The sequence below is a fragment of the Equus asinus genome, chromosome 13 (genome assembly GCF_041296235.1).
Source record: "Equus asinus isolate D_3611 breed Donkey chromosome 13, EquAss-T2T_v2, whole genome shotgun sequence".
Taxonomy (NCBI): Eukaryota; Metazoa; Chordata; class Mammalia; order Perissodactyla; family Equidae; genus Equus; species Equus asinus.
In genome coordinates this window covers 58,213,981-58,229,890 of record NC_091802.1, presented here as the reverse complement: position 1 = coordinate 58,229,890, position 15,910 = coordinate 58,213,981, and the positions used below count along the sequence as shown (strand labels likewise).

The following is a 15,910-nucleotide window of genomic DNA, read 5'->3' as shown; positions in this document are numbered from 1 at the left end:
TCGGCAGGTCCCCATCCCGATCACGGAGGGTCTGGATCCCTTGAGTCTGCTGACCGATGATGCAGACGTGGCCACTTGGAACAACCAGGGCCTCCCCAGTGACCGCATGTCCACTGAGAACGCCACCATCCTGTGCAACACGGAGCGCTGGCCCCTCATCGTGGACGCCCAGCTGCAAGGCATCAAGTGGATCAAAAACAAATACGGCGAGGAGCTGAAAGCCATCCGCCTGGGACAGAAGAGGTGCGTGACGACGGTGCAAGCAGGAGGGGTTCCAGAGGCAGCCGCTGGCTGGAGGGCCATTGTGCTGGGAAATACACCCTAGGCATTTCATACTTGTTAAATGGATGGACAGAGCTTTAAAGACTGGCCCACAGGTGGATTTTTTTTTTTCGTTTTTTAATATTTGACCTTGGGTAACAGCACCAATAGTAAAAAATCCAACTCTGGGCTCTTCTCCCTTCCCCCCATTACCTGCTGCTCCTGCAGGGAGGAAGCACTGACTGGGCTCCCGGCCTGGCTTGGGTCCCGTCTCGCCATTTGCTGGCCAGGAGACTGCAGGCTGGTCATTTTCTCATCTCTCATCTCTCGTGTGGTTTATGTCCTCGTCACAGATGAGAAACAATGGCCGTAACAAAGGCTGCCCTGCGTGCCTTCCCAGCGTGCTGGGGAGATGGATGAGACACAGATGTGAAATGTTTGGCTCTACAGCCATAACGCAGCTCCGTTGTCACCTCCATTCCCAGAAGCCCAGTGGTGATTTACACAGAAGTCTTTGGGTTCCCCTTAGGGAAGGATGAGTTGCGGACAGGAATGGGTTATTGGCCCCTTGGCCACCTCTCCCTCGGGCCTTCCTGCTCTGATGGCTGCCTCTTGGGGCACACGATTGCACCGTCACTGAGCCCTATGTCATTAAATGGCTCCTGTGCTGTGCCCACAGCTACCTGGACATCATCGAGCAGGCCATTTCAGAAGGGGACATCTTGCTCATCGAGAACATTGGAGAAACTGTGGACCCTGTGCTGGACCCTCTACTGGGCAGGAACACAATTAAAAAGGGAAAGTAAGCTGCTGTGTCCACCTCTGTGGTTTGACCCACGCAAACACCCTCAGTGGTGAGGTCTGGCCTGTGTACAGAGGGAGAGTGCGGGAATTTCCTTTGCCTTCCTGGTGGGCAACAGGGATGTTAGCAAAATGCTCATGTGAAAGAACCCCCGGCTACCAGGGGAGAGATTGTGGGGCCACACCTCAGTTAGGAATGTCCTCCCCAATATTTTATTAGTGATTACCTACAGATGGCGATCCTTAATGATCATGGTTTTCTTCTTTCTCTTTTGATGCATTTTGCAAATCTCAAGCCTATATTACTAATTTTTTTATTCAGGTGAAATTCACATAACATAAAATCAACCATTTGAAACTGAACAGTTCAGTGGAATTTCGTACACTCACGGGCTGTGCAACCACCACCTCCATCTGGTTCCAAAACACTTTCATCACCCCAAAAGGAAACCCCCTACTCACTAAGCAGTCCCTCTCCATTCCCTGCCACCGCCAGGCCCTGGCACCCACCGATCTGCTCTCTGTCACCATGGATTTGCCTTTCTGGACATTTCCTATCAATGCAGTCACATGACAAGTGCCTTCTTGTGTCTGCTTTTACTGAGCGGAGTGTTTTCGAGGTTCATCCGCGCATAGCGTGTGTCCGTGCTTCGTCCCTTCTATGGCTGGATATAGTCCATGTTCTGGGTGTGCCATGTTGTGTTTATCCGTTTACTGGCCGATGCACTGAGCTTGTATTGCTTTTCTAATATAAAAAAATTAACTTTAAAAATGTAAACATCAGAGTTGATCTGAGCCACTTTTAAATGCAGGGGTGCGTGCAGGAGCCCAGAACAGAGGTGGCAAATAAGCACACGGATGTCCTGGGCTCTGAGAAGGGCCTGGCAGGACTGGTGATACCCAAGGGGAGAAGTGAGGCCCCAAAAGTGAGCTCGATCAGAAAGAAGAGAGATGACAGCAGGGAGCCAGAGAGAAGAGACCCCCCACAGTGGATTAGCAGACCCGGGTTGGCCCTGGCTGCTCATCAGATTCACCGGGGGAGCTTCCAGAATGTACTGGCATTCTGAATTGGGATGTCGGTGTCTTTCTGATGTTAATGGCTGTGGGGCTGAACCCAGGCAGAGGATTTCTGTAAAGCCTCCCCAGGTGAGTATGATGTGCAGCCAGAATCGAGTCAACATTACTCCAAAGATCAGAACAAAGCAGCGGGAGAAAGAGCAGGTGCGTCTTCTGGAAGGGCCGGGTCACAGGCCGGAGAAGAGGATTAGAGCGAGGAAAGTCACAGTCCTTTCCCAGTGACCAAAGAAAGGCTCAAGAGAGCAGCTTGGCCTGGGGACAGGCGGCCAGGCTGGCGTGAAAGGTGGTCTGTGTTTGTGTTGCTGTCGCTGGTCGTCAGGACCCCCTCTAATCCCTTCCTCCCCTGACGGCCAGGTTCATTAAGATTGGCGACAAGGAGGTGGAGTACCACCCCAAGTTCCGCCTGATCCTGCACACCAAGTACTTCAACCCCCACTACAAGCCCGAGATGCAGGCCCAGTGCACCCTGATCAACTTCCTGGTCACCAGGGACGGGCTTGAGGACCAGCTCCTGGCCGCCGTGGTGGCCAAAGAGCGCCCGGACCTTGAGCAGCTGAAGGTAACGCGGCCTGACGTCGCCACACGCGGTGCAGAGCTGTCCGGCTCAGGGACAGAAGGGCAGCGGGTCACCGTGAGGTTCCCTGACCCAGTGGGGATGTTGCACTGAATGTATTTTGCACAACAGAATGAGTCACTCTTCTTCCGTGCTGCCTCCCAAAGCTAATTCTAAATCAAATGACCGCTTCACCGAAAGAGAGAGTCCCAGCGGCGCCCGGGCGGCCCTAAGGCAACAAACTGCTGCCCCATGAGAGTCGTCTTGACTGCTCGGCCCTGCGCGCTGGCCACTTCCTTCACTCTGTCTTAGCTACTCATGGGGGCTCAGAGGGGTCCCAGGCCCCACGCTTCCCCCTCGGTCCCCAAGCCCTTGCCACACGGTTGCTGATGACAGGCAGCCACAGAGGCCAGGAGCAGGGCCTGCACTGCTCTGGGGCGCCCACTTCTGCCACTGCCTTTCAGGCTGGACGTGTTTCTCTTGTCCGAGTCCCGGGGCCTTGGCTAAGCTGCGGAGAGACCCCGAGCGCCCAGCTGTGCAGCCAGGTGGTGCCAATGGCTGATCTCCCTTCCCGGGTCTCTGCTCCTGCAGGCGAACCTCACCAAGTCCCAAAACGAGTTTAAGATTGTACTGAAAGAGCTGGAAGACTCTCTGCTGGCCCGTCTGTCGGCCGCGTCGGGGAACTTTCTGGGAGACACTGCCTTGGTGGAGAACCTGGAGACCACCAAACACACGGCCAGCGAGATCGAGGAGAAGGTGGGAAACCATCTCCCGGGCCACCCCCTTGAGCCCCCGGCCAGAGCACATGGGGACCGGCAGCTGGGCTGAGAGGGGCTTCCTCCAATGGTCACTGAGAAGAGAAGCCACAGTCGCACGAGGGCATCTGGGGGCAGGGAGAAGGGGCAGGGGTCCCCATCCAGCCTCCGGCTATCTGCCGGCAGTCCTCCCAGACAGCTTCCGAGGGAGCCAAGGGCTCTGGACAACGTGGGCCCATCTGCTCACCGGCTTTGACCACCTGCTGGTTTCACTCAAACCTCTTTTGTTTGTTTCCAGGTGCAAGAGGCGAAAATCACCGAAGTGAAAATCAATGAGGCGAGAGAGAACTACCGGCCGGCTGCGGAGAGGGCGTCCCTACTGTACTTCATTCTGAACGACCTCAGCAAGATCAACCCCATCTACCAGTTCTCGCTCAAGGTCTGGCCGCGTCTGGCTCCTGGTCGGGGCGCCTGGCATCCGCGGCGCCCCAACCATTGGGGTGGTGCCTGTTCACCCTCTGAGGGCAGATGGGGGTGAGGAGACGAAGCCAGGGGACAGGATCTGTCCAGCGCCAGCACCCCAGGGAGGGGCTCTCCCCCTGGTGCCCCCAGATCTCCGCCCCCAAGAGAAACAAACCAGAGCCCAGCCCTGCAAGCCGCCATGCGCCCCGTGCCCCTTCCCCAGGCCTTCAACGTGGTGTTTGAGAAGGCCATCCAGAGGACCACCCCCGCCGAGGAAGTGAAACAGCGCGTGATCAACCTGACGGATGAGATCACCTATTCCGTCTACATGTACACGGCCCGCGGGCTCTTCGAGCGAGACAAACTCATCTTCCTGGCACAGGTTACGTTTCAGGTAACGTCTAGCCAGGCCACTGAGTGTGGTCGGGGACCCCTGGGGGCTGGCGTGCACAAGTGACAAGGTGACACTGAATATGACCCAGAACATTGAGACACACAAAGGAATTGAAAACAGGCGTTCACACAAATGCCTGTACACAAACACTCACAGCAGCACCGTTCACAATCGCCAACAGGTGGGAACAGCCCACGTGTCCATCAGCTAATGAATGGATAAACCAGACGTGGTCTCCCCACGCACGGGGACATTATTTGGCCATAAAACGGAATGAAGTGCTGACCCATACGACAACATGGATGAGCCCTGAAAACATGCTAAGTGAAAGAAACCAGATACGAAAAGCCACGCATTGTATGATTCCGTTCATATGAAGTAGCCAGAACAGGCACGCCTATAGCGAGAAGTAGATTGGTGGTCGCCAGGGGCTGGGGGGGAGGAATGGGGAGAGACTGCTGACGGGTACGGGTCTTCCCTTTGGGGTGATGAAATTGTTCTGGATCTAGATGGAAGTGATGGTTGTACAACAGTGTGAACGTACTAAATGCCACTGGATTGTGTACTTCAATAGGGTTAAAACGGTAAATTTTATGTTATGTGTATTTTACCACAATTTAAAAAAAAACGTGAAGACCAAGTTTTGCCCCGACCCAAAGGGGCAGGACGGTGCTTCCCCTGCGGGGGCGGTGTGAGCTCCTCGACATCCATCCAGCGCCGGTGACGGGCTCCTGCCAAAGGGCTGTTGGCCGCCCGCCCCACTATTGTGGGACGACATCTAAGCAGCCCCTGTCCCCCAGGTCTTGTCCATGAAGAAGGAGCTGAACCCAGTCGAGCTGGATTTCCTCCTGCGGTTCCCTTTCAAGGCTGGGGTCGTGTCGCCAGTGGACTTCCTGCAGCACCAGGGATGGGGAGGCATCAAGGTCGGTGTTCACACTTGAATGCTGTGTGCTCTCTCCCCGAGGCTGGGCCCTTCCTGCTCCAGCTGGGGATGTTTACAAGGTGCTACTGGCCATGACATTCAGTAAAACAAGGGCGCCCTGAGGTAGGGCCGGGAGCGATGTGCTGCCTGCCAGCTCTCGGGGCACTCTGCTTCCCTCCTCGAATGCAACACCGTACATTATGGCCTGCACGGTCCCTGCACGAGGCAAGCTGAGCCCCAAGACAGGCCCCAGGGCGCGTCCAGGAGTCAGCCCTCCGCTGCTCCCCTCACCTCCCATTTCCAGGAAAGTTCAGTGTAAAGGTTATTCCTCCGATCTTGGACATCACACTCAGGAGCCCTCATGTCCCAAGGTTTCAAGGTCTCAGTTCAACGAGACCTGAAGAGGTGGTCCCCTGAGACGAGAATGGCCTCCATTCCAGAGCCCTCTTGAGGAGCAGCCCAGAGTCACCTCCCCAGATTAGACCCCTCCCTCCCAGGTTCCCAGCCGCTTCTCTGGTTTGGCCGTGGTGTGGTTGACACCAGCAGCTCACTGTTTCATCAGGGCCCTGGGCTCCTCCTAAGGAACGTTCAGGGGAGGAGCCCGGTGGAACCTGGGGAGAGCTGGAAGGGTTGTCTGCCCCCAGGCCCTCTCGGAGATGGATGAGTTCAAAAACCTGGATAATGACATTGAGGGATCGGCCAAGCGGTGGAAGAAGCTTGTGGAGTCAGAAGCCCCAGAGAAGGAAATCTTCCCCAAGGAGTGGAAGAACAAGACGGCTTTGCAGAAGCTCTGCATGGTGAGGTGCATGAGGCCGGATCGCATGACCTACGCCGTCAAGTGAGTGTCCCCGCCCTCCCGGGGCCTGGGTGTCCCTGTCCCGGCCCTCGCCAAGGCAACAGGTGTGCAATTTTGGCCACCACCACGGGGTGAGGCACCCTGTGGACATCCTTCTCCCCATTTCACAGAGGGAGAAAATGAGGCTCAGAGGCATCGAGGCATGGCCCGTGTCGTTCTTGGGGGACAGAGGCGGGATTCTACTCTGTCTGCCGATTCCATTTCTGAGTTCTCCTTAGCTCTCAGTGTTTCAGAAGGTGGTTAGAGGGACCCTTCGCCTCCCACTAACCTAATTGAGGAGGGATACCCCGGGATAAATGATGGGAAAACAAGACTCCCCAAGTGAGCCTCCAAGATTTAAAAAAAAAAAAAAAAAAAAGGATGGGCATTCATGACCTCCGTGGCCACACAGAGTCATTTTAGGATGTTGTGCGGAGAAAACAATGGCAAAGCCATCAGCATTTGAGGACTTCCGTGCCCTCAATGGCTAAATTTAAATCTCTTAGTTTTGTCAGTTTGGGCTCGTTTGCAAAGAGAACTGTTCTAATTTCATGAACAGTTTCTCTGGACCTGAAACCCCTCCTTGACTGGAAAACTAATCACCAAGGCCTTTGAGCTCCCCATTCCTGTCACTCCCCCGCTGGGCCTGTCACTGCACAGGACTCCAGGAATAGCTACGTCACGTATCCAATGCTCAGGGTCCCCAGGGTAGACGTCTGTGAGGTCATCCATCTTCTTCTGGAGTGGAGAGAATTCGGCCCCTCCTGACCCCCCAGCTGAGGACGGAGCTGCCACAGGAGGGAGGACGGGGTCCACAGGGAAACGAGCCCAGGCCCATTCTCGGAGGGGCTGTGAGTCCTTTGAGGTCTTTGCTTTTTATTTGTCCCGGTAGCCTGAAAGCAGCCTGATTTCCCAAAAGACGCCCACGTCCCTAATAGAATTCCCCTCCGGCCAAGTGGAGGCCTGACTCACAGCCCTCGGTTATTCACAGACCTTTCTGTTTTGCTTTGTCTTCCTGGGATGAAGAGGAAAGGGACTGGGAGGGGTTATGGGGCGGGAGGGGAGGAAGGGGGTGAAGTGAAAGCAGAAGTAGGAGAGTCATGCTGGTCCCAGAGAAAGCAGGCCAGCGTCCTGGACTCGGCGTTGGCAGAAGGTGGGACAAAGTTTGGGAGGGCTGAGTGAAGGGCACCCGAACATTGCAGCGGGAACACCGCCCGATTGGGGAGCTGAGTACTTTGGGGGGTCCACACCAGCCGCCTCCAGAGCGCTTCTGAGAATCCTGAGATAACACACGTGAAAACACACTGGTGATGGAGAGGAAGGAAATGAACACAGACTGCGTGAGCATCAGTGCGCCTAGCAGCGGTGGGAGACCCAAACATCAGGGGAACCCAACTCACGGCCCGTGACATTTGTGTAATGTTGAGGACAGCAGATTTACCTTCCTAATTATATAGAGGAGTGTAGCTTCAATGCAAGGAAATTCCCATGGACAGCGAACAGTAACAGCAAACTCATCAAGGGCACGCTCACAATGTCCCGCCTGTGTTAACTCACAGGGCCCCTCCAACAATGCCTGGAGGCAGCCTCTTCCACCATTCCCAGTTCACAGGCCCAGAGAGGGGGGTAAATCGCCCACAGTGGGGCGGTGTGCTGGCAAACTGGCTCTCCGAAAAAAGGCCCTGGTTTGCACACTTGCCAGTTTCCGTGGTGTAAATGCTGCCCCCGGGTTTGACCCCTGGGAGCTGGCTCCAGCACTCCGGTGCCAAGGACACAGCGCTAGGACTGGTGCAGCCCGCCTGGAACCAGCCACACACTCTCCTGCATCAATTCATTCGCAGAGAATGACCATGTGGCCTGGCAACATCATTAGCAACAGTGATTTAGTGACCTGGTGACTTGGTACATTCTAGAAGTCCTTCCTGGACAAGGATCCCAACACCTACATTCTGAGTCAGTTCCCAAGGCAGGAACGGAATACCACTGGAGGTCATCAGGAACAGCATCCCACCCCCGGCCTGTAGTCAGCATCAGTTCAGGAAACTACAGAAGCCATGAAGGCCGGAGCAGAGGATGAACGACGGATAAAGGTGTCCCCAGAAAGTCCCGAGGGAGTGGGAAGGCCCGCCTGGCTCCAGCTGGCAGATTCTCTGTTGAATCAGAGGGAAGGAGGGGGCCTCTAAGGGAACAGGTCCACCTGAAGGGCTTACAAGATGCTCAGAGCACTCAGCCAGCCGCGGAGGACGCACGAGCTCTGCCTGAGCGTGCTGCGCCAGGACCTTCTGTCAGACTGGGCTGGACGGTACAATCTTCCTAGTTTTAGCTCCTCTGATCCCTTCAGAATGTAGTAAACTCAGCCATCTGTGGTCAAGGGAGCGGGGAACGGAGCCGAGATCCAAGGTCACCATGAACAATGCTAGATCTCCCAGAACAGGGGCCTTGACTAACCCCAGGCCTATGGGGCTCAAAATGGAGAGTCTGGGGCTCGGAACAGAGAGGCCTTTATGTAAAGAGAGGTGCTTATGAAAAGTCGTTTTTTATTTTCTCTGATTTTTCTGATGACCCATGCTTTGTGGTCCTTGAAACTCACCAGAATGGCTCTCATGTCACTTCCTTCCTCCTCAAACCCCCCAGTCGGGGGAGATAGCCAGGACACAGGGACCAATCTATGTTCTGCTCCTTCTTGCTGCCCTTGTCTGCACAGCAGATACGAAGCGTGTGGGAAACAGGGAATTGCTAGAAACTGACCCCCTCACTGGGAGCATCGAGGGCCCTGAGCATCCGCGGCTGCCTGGTGCTGGGGCCTGGTCTCCTAGAACGTCCTGAATTGCGGCCCATCATGGCCCCACTGCAGCCAGTGTTCCCTCCCAGTTGACCTGTGCGCCTCTGAAAACGGGCAGCCTCAGCTCGTGGAGGCCCCCTCTCACTTGTCCGTACTAGGCAGCTCCGAGGACAAGTGCATTGCAGGTTCCAGCGGGAGCAAACACCGCCAGGGTGGGAGGCACCCCAGCCTTCCTGTGCACAGGGGAAAGCCCCTGTAAAGACCTCGCTTTCTGGCCAGAGACCTTTCCCTGCTTAAGAAAGTCCACCAGGGAAACAACGCTTGCCCCTGGGTCACAGCCCACCGGCCCCCTCCCCCTGCGGTCTGACTAAGCGCGTCTCCCCCAGGAACTTCGTGGAGGAGAAGATGGGCAGCAAGTTTGTGGAGGGCCGGAGCGTTGAGTTTTCCAAGTCCTACGAGGAGAGCAGCCCCTCCACTCCAATCTTCTTCATCCTTTCCCCGGGAGTTGACCCCTTGAAAGACGTGGAAGCCCTGGGTAAGTGTAGCCCGCAAGCGATGGCCTCAGAAAGGGACATATGTCAACGCCATTGGTCATCAGGAGATGCAAATCAAAACCACAGTGAGCTGCCACTTGACACCTGTGAGGTGGTTATTATCAAAAACATAGAAAATGACAAGTGTTGGGAGGATGTGGAGAAATTGGAGCCCTTGTACATTGCTGGTGGGAATGTAAAATGGTGCAGCTGCTCTGGAGAGCAGTGTGGTGGGTCCTCAGTAAGTTACATGTATATTACCGTAGGACCCAGCAAGTCCACTCCGGGGTATACACTCAAAGAACTGAGAAGAGGTGTTCAAACAAGTGCGGTTCATTCACAACAGCCCAAAGGCAGATACAGCCCACGTGTCCATCAGCAGATGAACGCATAAATGAGATAAGGTCTCTCCACACAATGGAATATTATTCAGCCATAGAAAGGAATGAAGTGACAACAACAAACAATCCTGTAGAGACAGAGATTGGATTGTGGTCACCAGAGGGGAAGGGGGAGGGAGGAGGGTGAAAGGGGTGATGAGGCTCATGTGTATGGGGATGGATGGTAATTAGTCTTTGGGTGGTGAACATGATGTAATCTACACAGAAATCAAAATATCATGATGTACACCCGAAATCTATATAATGTTATAAACCACCGTTACCACAATAATAAAAAAAAAGGAATGAAGTGCTGCCACATGCTACAACGCGGGTGAACCTTGAAAACATGATGCCAAGGGGAAGAAGCCAGACACAAAGGCCCCCCCATTAGATGATTCTGTTTATCTGCACTAACCAGAATAGGTAAATCCACACACAGAAGGCAGATTAGCGGCTGCCAGGGCTGGGGGGAGAGGGATGGAGGGCGACTCTTCAATGGGTACGGGATTTCCTTCTGGGGTGATGAAAGTGTCCTGGAACCACATAGATGGTTGCACAGCATTGTGAATGTATTAAATGTCACTGAATTGGAGGCATTAAGATGGTTTTTTAAATGGTAAATTTGACATTATGTGCATTTTACCACAGTACAAAAACGGGGAGTGTGGAATTCCCAGCTGTGGATCACGGTGCCTCAGCCTTTGTCATTCAATCACCCCGTGCTTTTCCTGTTTTTCTTTTCCTTTAGGGAAAAAATTGGGATTTACCATAGACAATGGGAAACTCCACAACGTGTCCCTGGGGCAGGGACAGGAGGTGGTGGCTGAGAATGCTCTGGATGTGGCTGCGGAGAGGGGACACTGGGTCATTCTGCAGGTACAGGGGTGCCTGCGCCTCTAGGGTGGGGGTTCCCCCCACTGAGGTGGCCTGGGGATTGGCCTGAAGGCCGGCAAGAAAGCAGGTTGTGGGACTCGCATTCACAAACGTGGCTGGGAAGCCCGCCACCCACAGAGGAGGCAGGAGGCTCTGCCTGGGTGAGCTGGGAGGCGTGGGGCATCAGGACTGCTCAGACGAGAGGGACTCCGCAGCGGTGAGAGAGACACTGGGCTTTATGCCAGAGAACCCCTAGAGAGATACTATTTAAATGACAAAAAGCCCTGAGTGGACAGAAGCACCCCCAGCCTCCCCTCAAGGGGGGAAGCGACAACGGCCCAGGAGGCACTCTCTCCACGTCTCGGGCGAACCCTAGCACCACGGCCCCCCTAGATCCCCACTTGCCCCACAAGCACCTGCAGGCTGGCCGGCCAGCCCAGCTTCCACAGACCCCATGGGGGGCTGACCTCAATGCACAGGGCCTAGCCTGGTCCCAGGTGGAGACCTCGGCTTCAAGTCATTTCCTTTTCCCCAGACTTCTCAGAGGAGGGGCGGGGATCACAAAATCTCAGCCTTATGCAGTGGAGGGCGGGAAGGACTTGCCATGAGTGGAGGGCTTGGATGAATGAGCACAAGTTCAGTTGCTTAGTTATCCAGCATGTCCAGCGCCCCCGCCAGGGTGGAGGGCAGGGTGGGGAGTATGGGTGCTGACAGGAAGAGCCCTGCCCTGCCCCACCAGGGGACACGGCCGAGTGACCCATCCTTGTGGACTCAGGGCAGGGAAGGAGTGAGTGGGCGCTAAGTCCTGGTCTTGGCTGTAGAACATCCACCTGGTGGCCCGGTGGCTAAGCACCCTGGACAAGAAGGTGGAGCGCTACAGCACAGGCAGCCATGAGGACTACCGCGTGTTCATCAGCGCCGAGCCCGCCCCCAGCCCCGAGTCCCACATCATCCCCCAGGGTATCCTGGAGAACGCCATCAAAATCACCAACGAGCCGCCCACAGGCATGTACGCCAACCTGCACAAGGCCCTGGACCTCTTCACCCAGGTAGGGCGGCTTCCCCTCTGCGCGTGCCCAGCGTCAGTCCCCGAGTCTGAGCAACCTTCATGACCCAGACCAAATGGAGTCTCTGGGCCCGCAAAGCTGAGCACCAGACTCCATGCTGGTTCTCACCCATCCGCTCCATCCGCAACACACACACACACACACACACACACACACACACACGCACACACCTTGCATGGCAAAATCAATATACTCCTGAAAGACTGCACACAAAACGCAACCAATTTAAAGTGCTACAGGAGTATCCATCACATACACCTTTATAAAACAAAAAAGCGTATTTTTAATCAGTTTCATGACCTGCAAGTCAGCACAGGCAAATGCGGTCTGGGTCCCTGGTTGTCCGAGCACCTTAGGAAGGGGCCAAGCTCCCAAGGGTGGTTCCCTGACTGCCAGTCAGCTTTGCTGGGGCCGCAGGGCCTCCCTGGTCCCTGCTCTCACTCCCCTGAGGTGTGACGCGGTGGGTAGGCCAACTGCTGATGGGTGGGGCTGCAGCCCCCACAGCTGGAGGGCGATGGGTGACGGACGGGAGAAGTAAGGTTGGCCTCGCTGGGCTCTGTGTCTGGCCATGCCCAGGTCTCCCTCCCTCGCCACGCTGGACCCCCCACCTCCCCGCCTTCTGTGGGAACGCTGCAAAAACACGACCAGGCGACCTGCACTCCAGGACGGGCTGCAGGGGCCTCGGCCTGCCTGGCCTGTGAGGGTCTGTCCACTCCCTCTTCTGCCCGGGACCTCGCTCACGTGCATCCTCCCTCCTGTCCAAACTCACAGCCCCCAAGCCGCCCCTTCTCTGGAGTCCTCCCTCGCATCCGTGCTCCCTTCTGCAAACCGCTGGCACCTGCATTCATTCTTTCGGCACCTGACCATCTTCTGTTCTGTACTAGAACTTTCTGGGTGCACACAGTTGACCTCCCAATTGGAGTCTAAAACCTTTTGAGGCAGAAACATATCCTCTGATAACAACTAACAAAGATCTACTTATGGAGTACATTGTGCCAAGAATCCATAACTTCTATATCTGATTTAATATATAAAGAAAAGCTTACATGAAAATATCTGAGTCATAAACTAACAACTCCCTCTGGCTTTCAAAGGACCCACCAAGGTCAGAGTGTGAAGTCACAGAGAGCTGAAAGCAGGGGAACAGACATTCCCAATGGGTCACTCACCCCTTCCTGCAAACAGCAAATGCTGTGCACCCAGGACGCTGTCGGCACAGGGACAGAACGCTGAACAAGATCCGCTATGCAGGTGGCTGGCCTGCAGACTAGTGAGGGGCGTGGACGCGGCCACAGGAATAGAAACGCAGTGTGATAACACACAGGGACCCAGGGGGATGCTGCTCACACTGTGGGGCCCAGGAGCTGTTTGCTGCCACCTCTAACAAGATCAGTATGGAAACTAAGAAGAGGCGTCCAGTGACTCTGGACTCTGGGGAGCAATTTGACATAGCTGTAAATCCAGGCGCGTGATGTTTTCCCTGGTTGCTGCACTCTGCTGAAGAATCAGCCCGTGCTAGACAGGGGTGGGTGGCGAGGCAGGCAGGAGTATGGAGCCGGCACCAGTCAGCACACAGAGTGGCACCGAAGCCAGTCCTGGCTGGGAAGGCGTGCCGAGGCAGTCAGCTGAGACAGAGGGCCAGCAGGGGGTAGCCAGGGCCAAGAGGCAAAGAAGAGAGTATGCCAGGGCCTTGGAGACCCAGAGAGCTGCTCCCCAGGCAGAGTAGAGCCCAAATGGGGCAAGCAGCGGCCCCTGGGGGGCCATGGGGACTGGGGAAGGGCTGTAGGGAGGAGTGGGGGAAGAGTAGTTGCTGTCACGCAGGCACGAGGCGGAGCTGCTGGTGAGGATGGGCACCAGGGGATGTGGCCAGGACTCGCAGAAGTGCTCCCTGACTTGGTCCAGCACCCGAGGCATCTGAAAAGACTGGAGGGGAGGCCCCAAGAAGGCTGGGCCCCACTGCCTCCCAAGCGGACCCTCCTAAGTGTGGGGCCCGTTGCCTTCATGCAGCTGTCACAGGAAGAGGCGGTGATGGCTGGGACTACCCAGGCCGTCCTCTGACACATCTGTGACCCCATAGCCCAGAGGCCCAGGAGGTTGAGGACCAGCGATCCAACCAGTGAGAACTCTCTGGAGGCAGACACCAGGCTTTCCCTCATTCTCAGGGGCTGGCGAGTTTCTCCCTCGGGCCATCTTCTCTTTTGGTCTCCACGCCTTCACTGCAAGCCGATGTCTGGAAGGGACGAGCCAGGCCCATCTCCCAGGCCCACAGGCCATCGTGCCATCTCCATGACAGGCAGTGGGGAAGAACCTGGAGGGGATGTTGGGGTAACAGAGCCCCCCATCTGTGCCTCCAGCTAGACATCTGCCCAGACCTTGTCCGGGCCTCCATGGAAGTCAGGACAGGCCCCTCTCTCAATAAACCGGTGGGGTTTTTTTCCTGGCACTTTTCACCACCGTGACCATTTCATGGATGTCTGTCCCCTCGTCCAGCTTTCTGGCCCCTGTGCCTGCAGCAGAGATCCTGGCCCAGAGGCACTCACAGTCAGCGCCGAGTGGATGAGGCAGAGCACAGCTTAGCTTCCAGAAGCTCCTTGTGTTCAGGAGCCACCCACTTCGCAAAGCCTCATCAGTAAAATCTCACAAAGCCACAGACCTGTGATTCGGAATCGGGGCTGGGTGTGCCTTTCCATGGGGCCACGTAAAGGCAGGGTTACTAGGCACCTCTCCCCTCCTAGGGAGGCTTTATGGGGTGTTCTTAGAGTCTGGGATACTGTTTGTACGTAAACGATGAGGAATGTTGATAATTGCAAAGGAACATTATGTCTCAATAAAGGAGCCTTGAAGTGTCCTGTATTGGGGAATATTTTATTAAGAAGTAGTATCAAGGAGCCAGCCTCATGGTGTGGTGGTTAAGTTGGGCACACACGGCTTTGGCGGCCCCGGTTCGCGGGTTTGGACCCCAGGCATGGACCTATACCAATCATCAGCCACACTGTGGTGGCATCCCAAATACAAAGTAGAGGAAGACCGGCACAGACGTTAGCTCAGGGCGAATCTTCGTCAGCAAGAGAAAAAAAGTAGTATCAATAATTTGATTTGTAATCAGAACTTAAGTGATAAAACTGCATTTCTGAAAGAAACAAGAATAAGAAAGTGTTCCCCACCCCAGCCTTTACAAACCGGGGGAGGGGACTCGAAAGACCAGCTCAGAGCATAAAGACCAGCTCAGAGATAAATGGCTTTATCTCCCTACCCCCCACCCACCTGTACCCCACTCACCCAACCTGCACCCCTGCAAAGCAGCTGGCAAAGACAAGACTCTGGTCCCGCCCGGGGCGTCTCTGTGCGGGTTCTGCCTGACCCGGGGCGTGCGCCTCCACAGGACACCCTGGAGATGTGCACCAAGGAGATCGAGTTCAAGTGCATTCTCTTCGCCCTGTGCTACTTCCATGCTGTGGTGGCCGAGCGGCGCAAGTTTGGGGCCCAGGGCTGGAACAGGTCGTACCCCTTCAACAACGGAGACCTCACCATCTCCATCAACGTGCTCTACAACTACCTGGAGGCCAACACCAAGGTAAGGGCACATGGGCCACCGGCTCACCTGGCACCCAGCCCGGTTCTCCCCTAATCCAGCCTTCCCCTCCCTCCCTCTCTTTCTTGTAACTTGTCTTATGCTTAAGAGTCGTTAAATAGGTTTCACAAGCCAAAGAAAATCTGAAAACAGCAGGATCACCTACGATCCCACCAACCTGGTATACTTATTAGCCAGTCCTCTGCCACCACCTCCTGCAGGTGTCAGCTGTCTGGCAATTTTTTTCTACTTGTCACACTCCATGGGGGTCGTATCTCTTTGGGGATCTGCCCGTCCTGCACCTGAACATGAATTTCCTCCAGGAAGCACAGGACTGCTGGGCGGCGTGAGCTGGGAGGGGACAAGGAAAGGCCTCCGGGGCCCCGGGGCTCGCCAATGCTCAGCGTCTGGAGACAGAACCCCGGTCTAGAGAGAAGGCCAAAACAGCCCCCTGGAAAGACGGGAACGCTTCCTTTCATTTTTATTGAAAATTAAGATGAATGTGTAGTCATATGCATACAGCTACAGAGGATGAAAAGGAAGCCCGCATCCTACAGGAACCGTGTCTAGCAGTGAGGTGCAAGCGGGCCGACTGCAGACTCCGAGGGGAGGCCTGCATGGCCTAGAGGACGTGAGTGCAG

At 55.5% G+C, this 15,910-nt stretch overlaps 1 protein-coding gene across 1 annotated transcript in view; it reads left to right on the top strand.

The window, feature by feature from the left end:
• DNAH17 (dynein axonemal heavy chain 17) overlaps positions 1-15,910 on the top strand; it is a 121,213-nt gene that overhangs the window by 92,318 nt on the left and 12,985 nt on the right. Inside the window, exons 65-76 of the mRNA XM_014863319.3 lie at positions 8-243; positions 941-1,063; positions 2,494-2,698; positions 3,284-3,448; positions 3,746-3,886; positions 4,133-4,303; positions 5,104-5,226; positions 5,870-6,063; positions 9,229-9,377; positions 10,507-10,634; positions 11,453-11,680; positions 15,081-15,272. Of these exons, the coding sequence (XP_014718805.3) occupies positions 8-243; positions 941-1,063; positions 2,494-2,698; positions 3,284-3,448; positions 3,746-3,886; positions 4,133-4,303; positions 5,104-5,226; positions 5,870-6,063; positions 9,229-9,377; positions 10,507-10,634; positions 11,453-11,680; positions 15,081-15,272 (2,055 nt within the window). The remainder of the gene's footprint in view (positions 1-7; positions 244-940; positions 1,064-2,493; positions 2,699-3,283; positions 3,449-3,745; positions 3,887-4,132; positions 4,304-5,103; positions 5,227-5,869; positions 6,064-9,228; positions 9,378-10,506; positions 10,635-11,452; positions 11,681-15,080; positions 15,273-15,910) is intronic.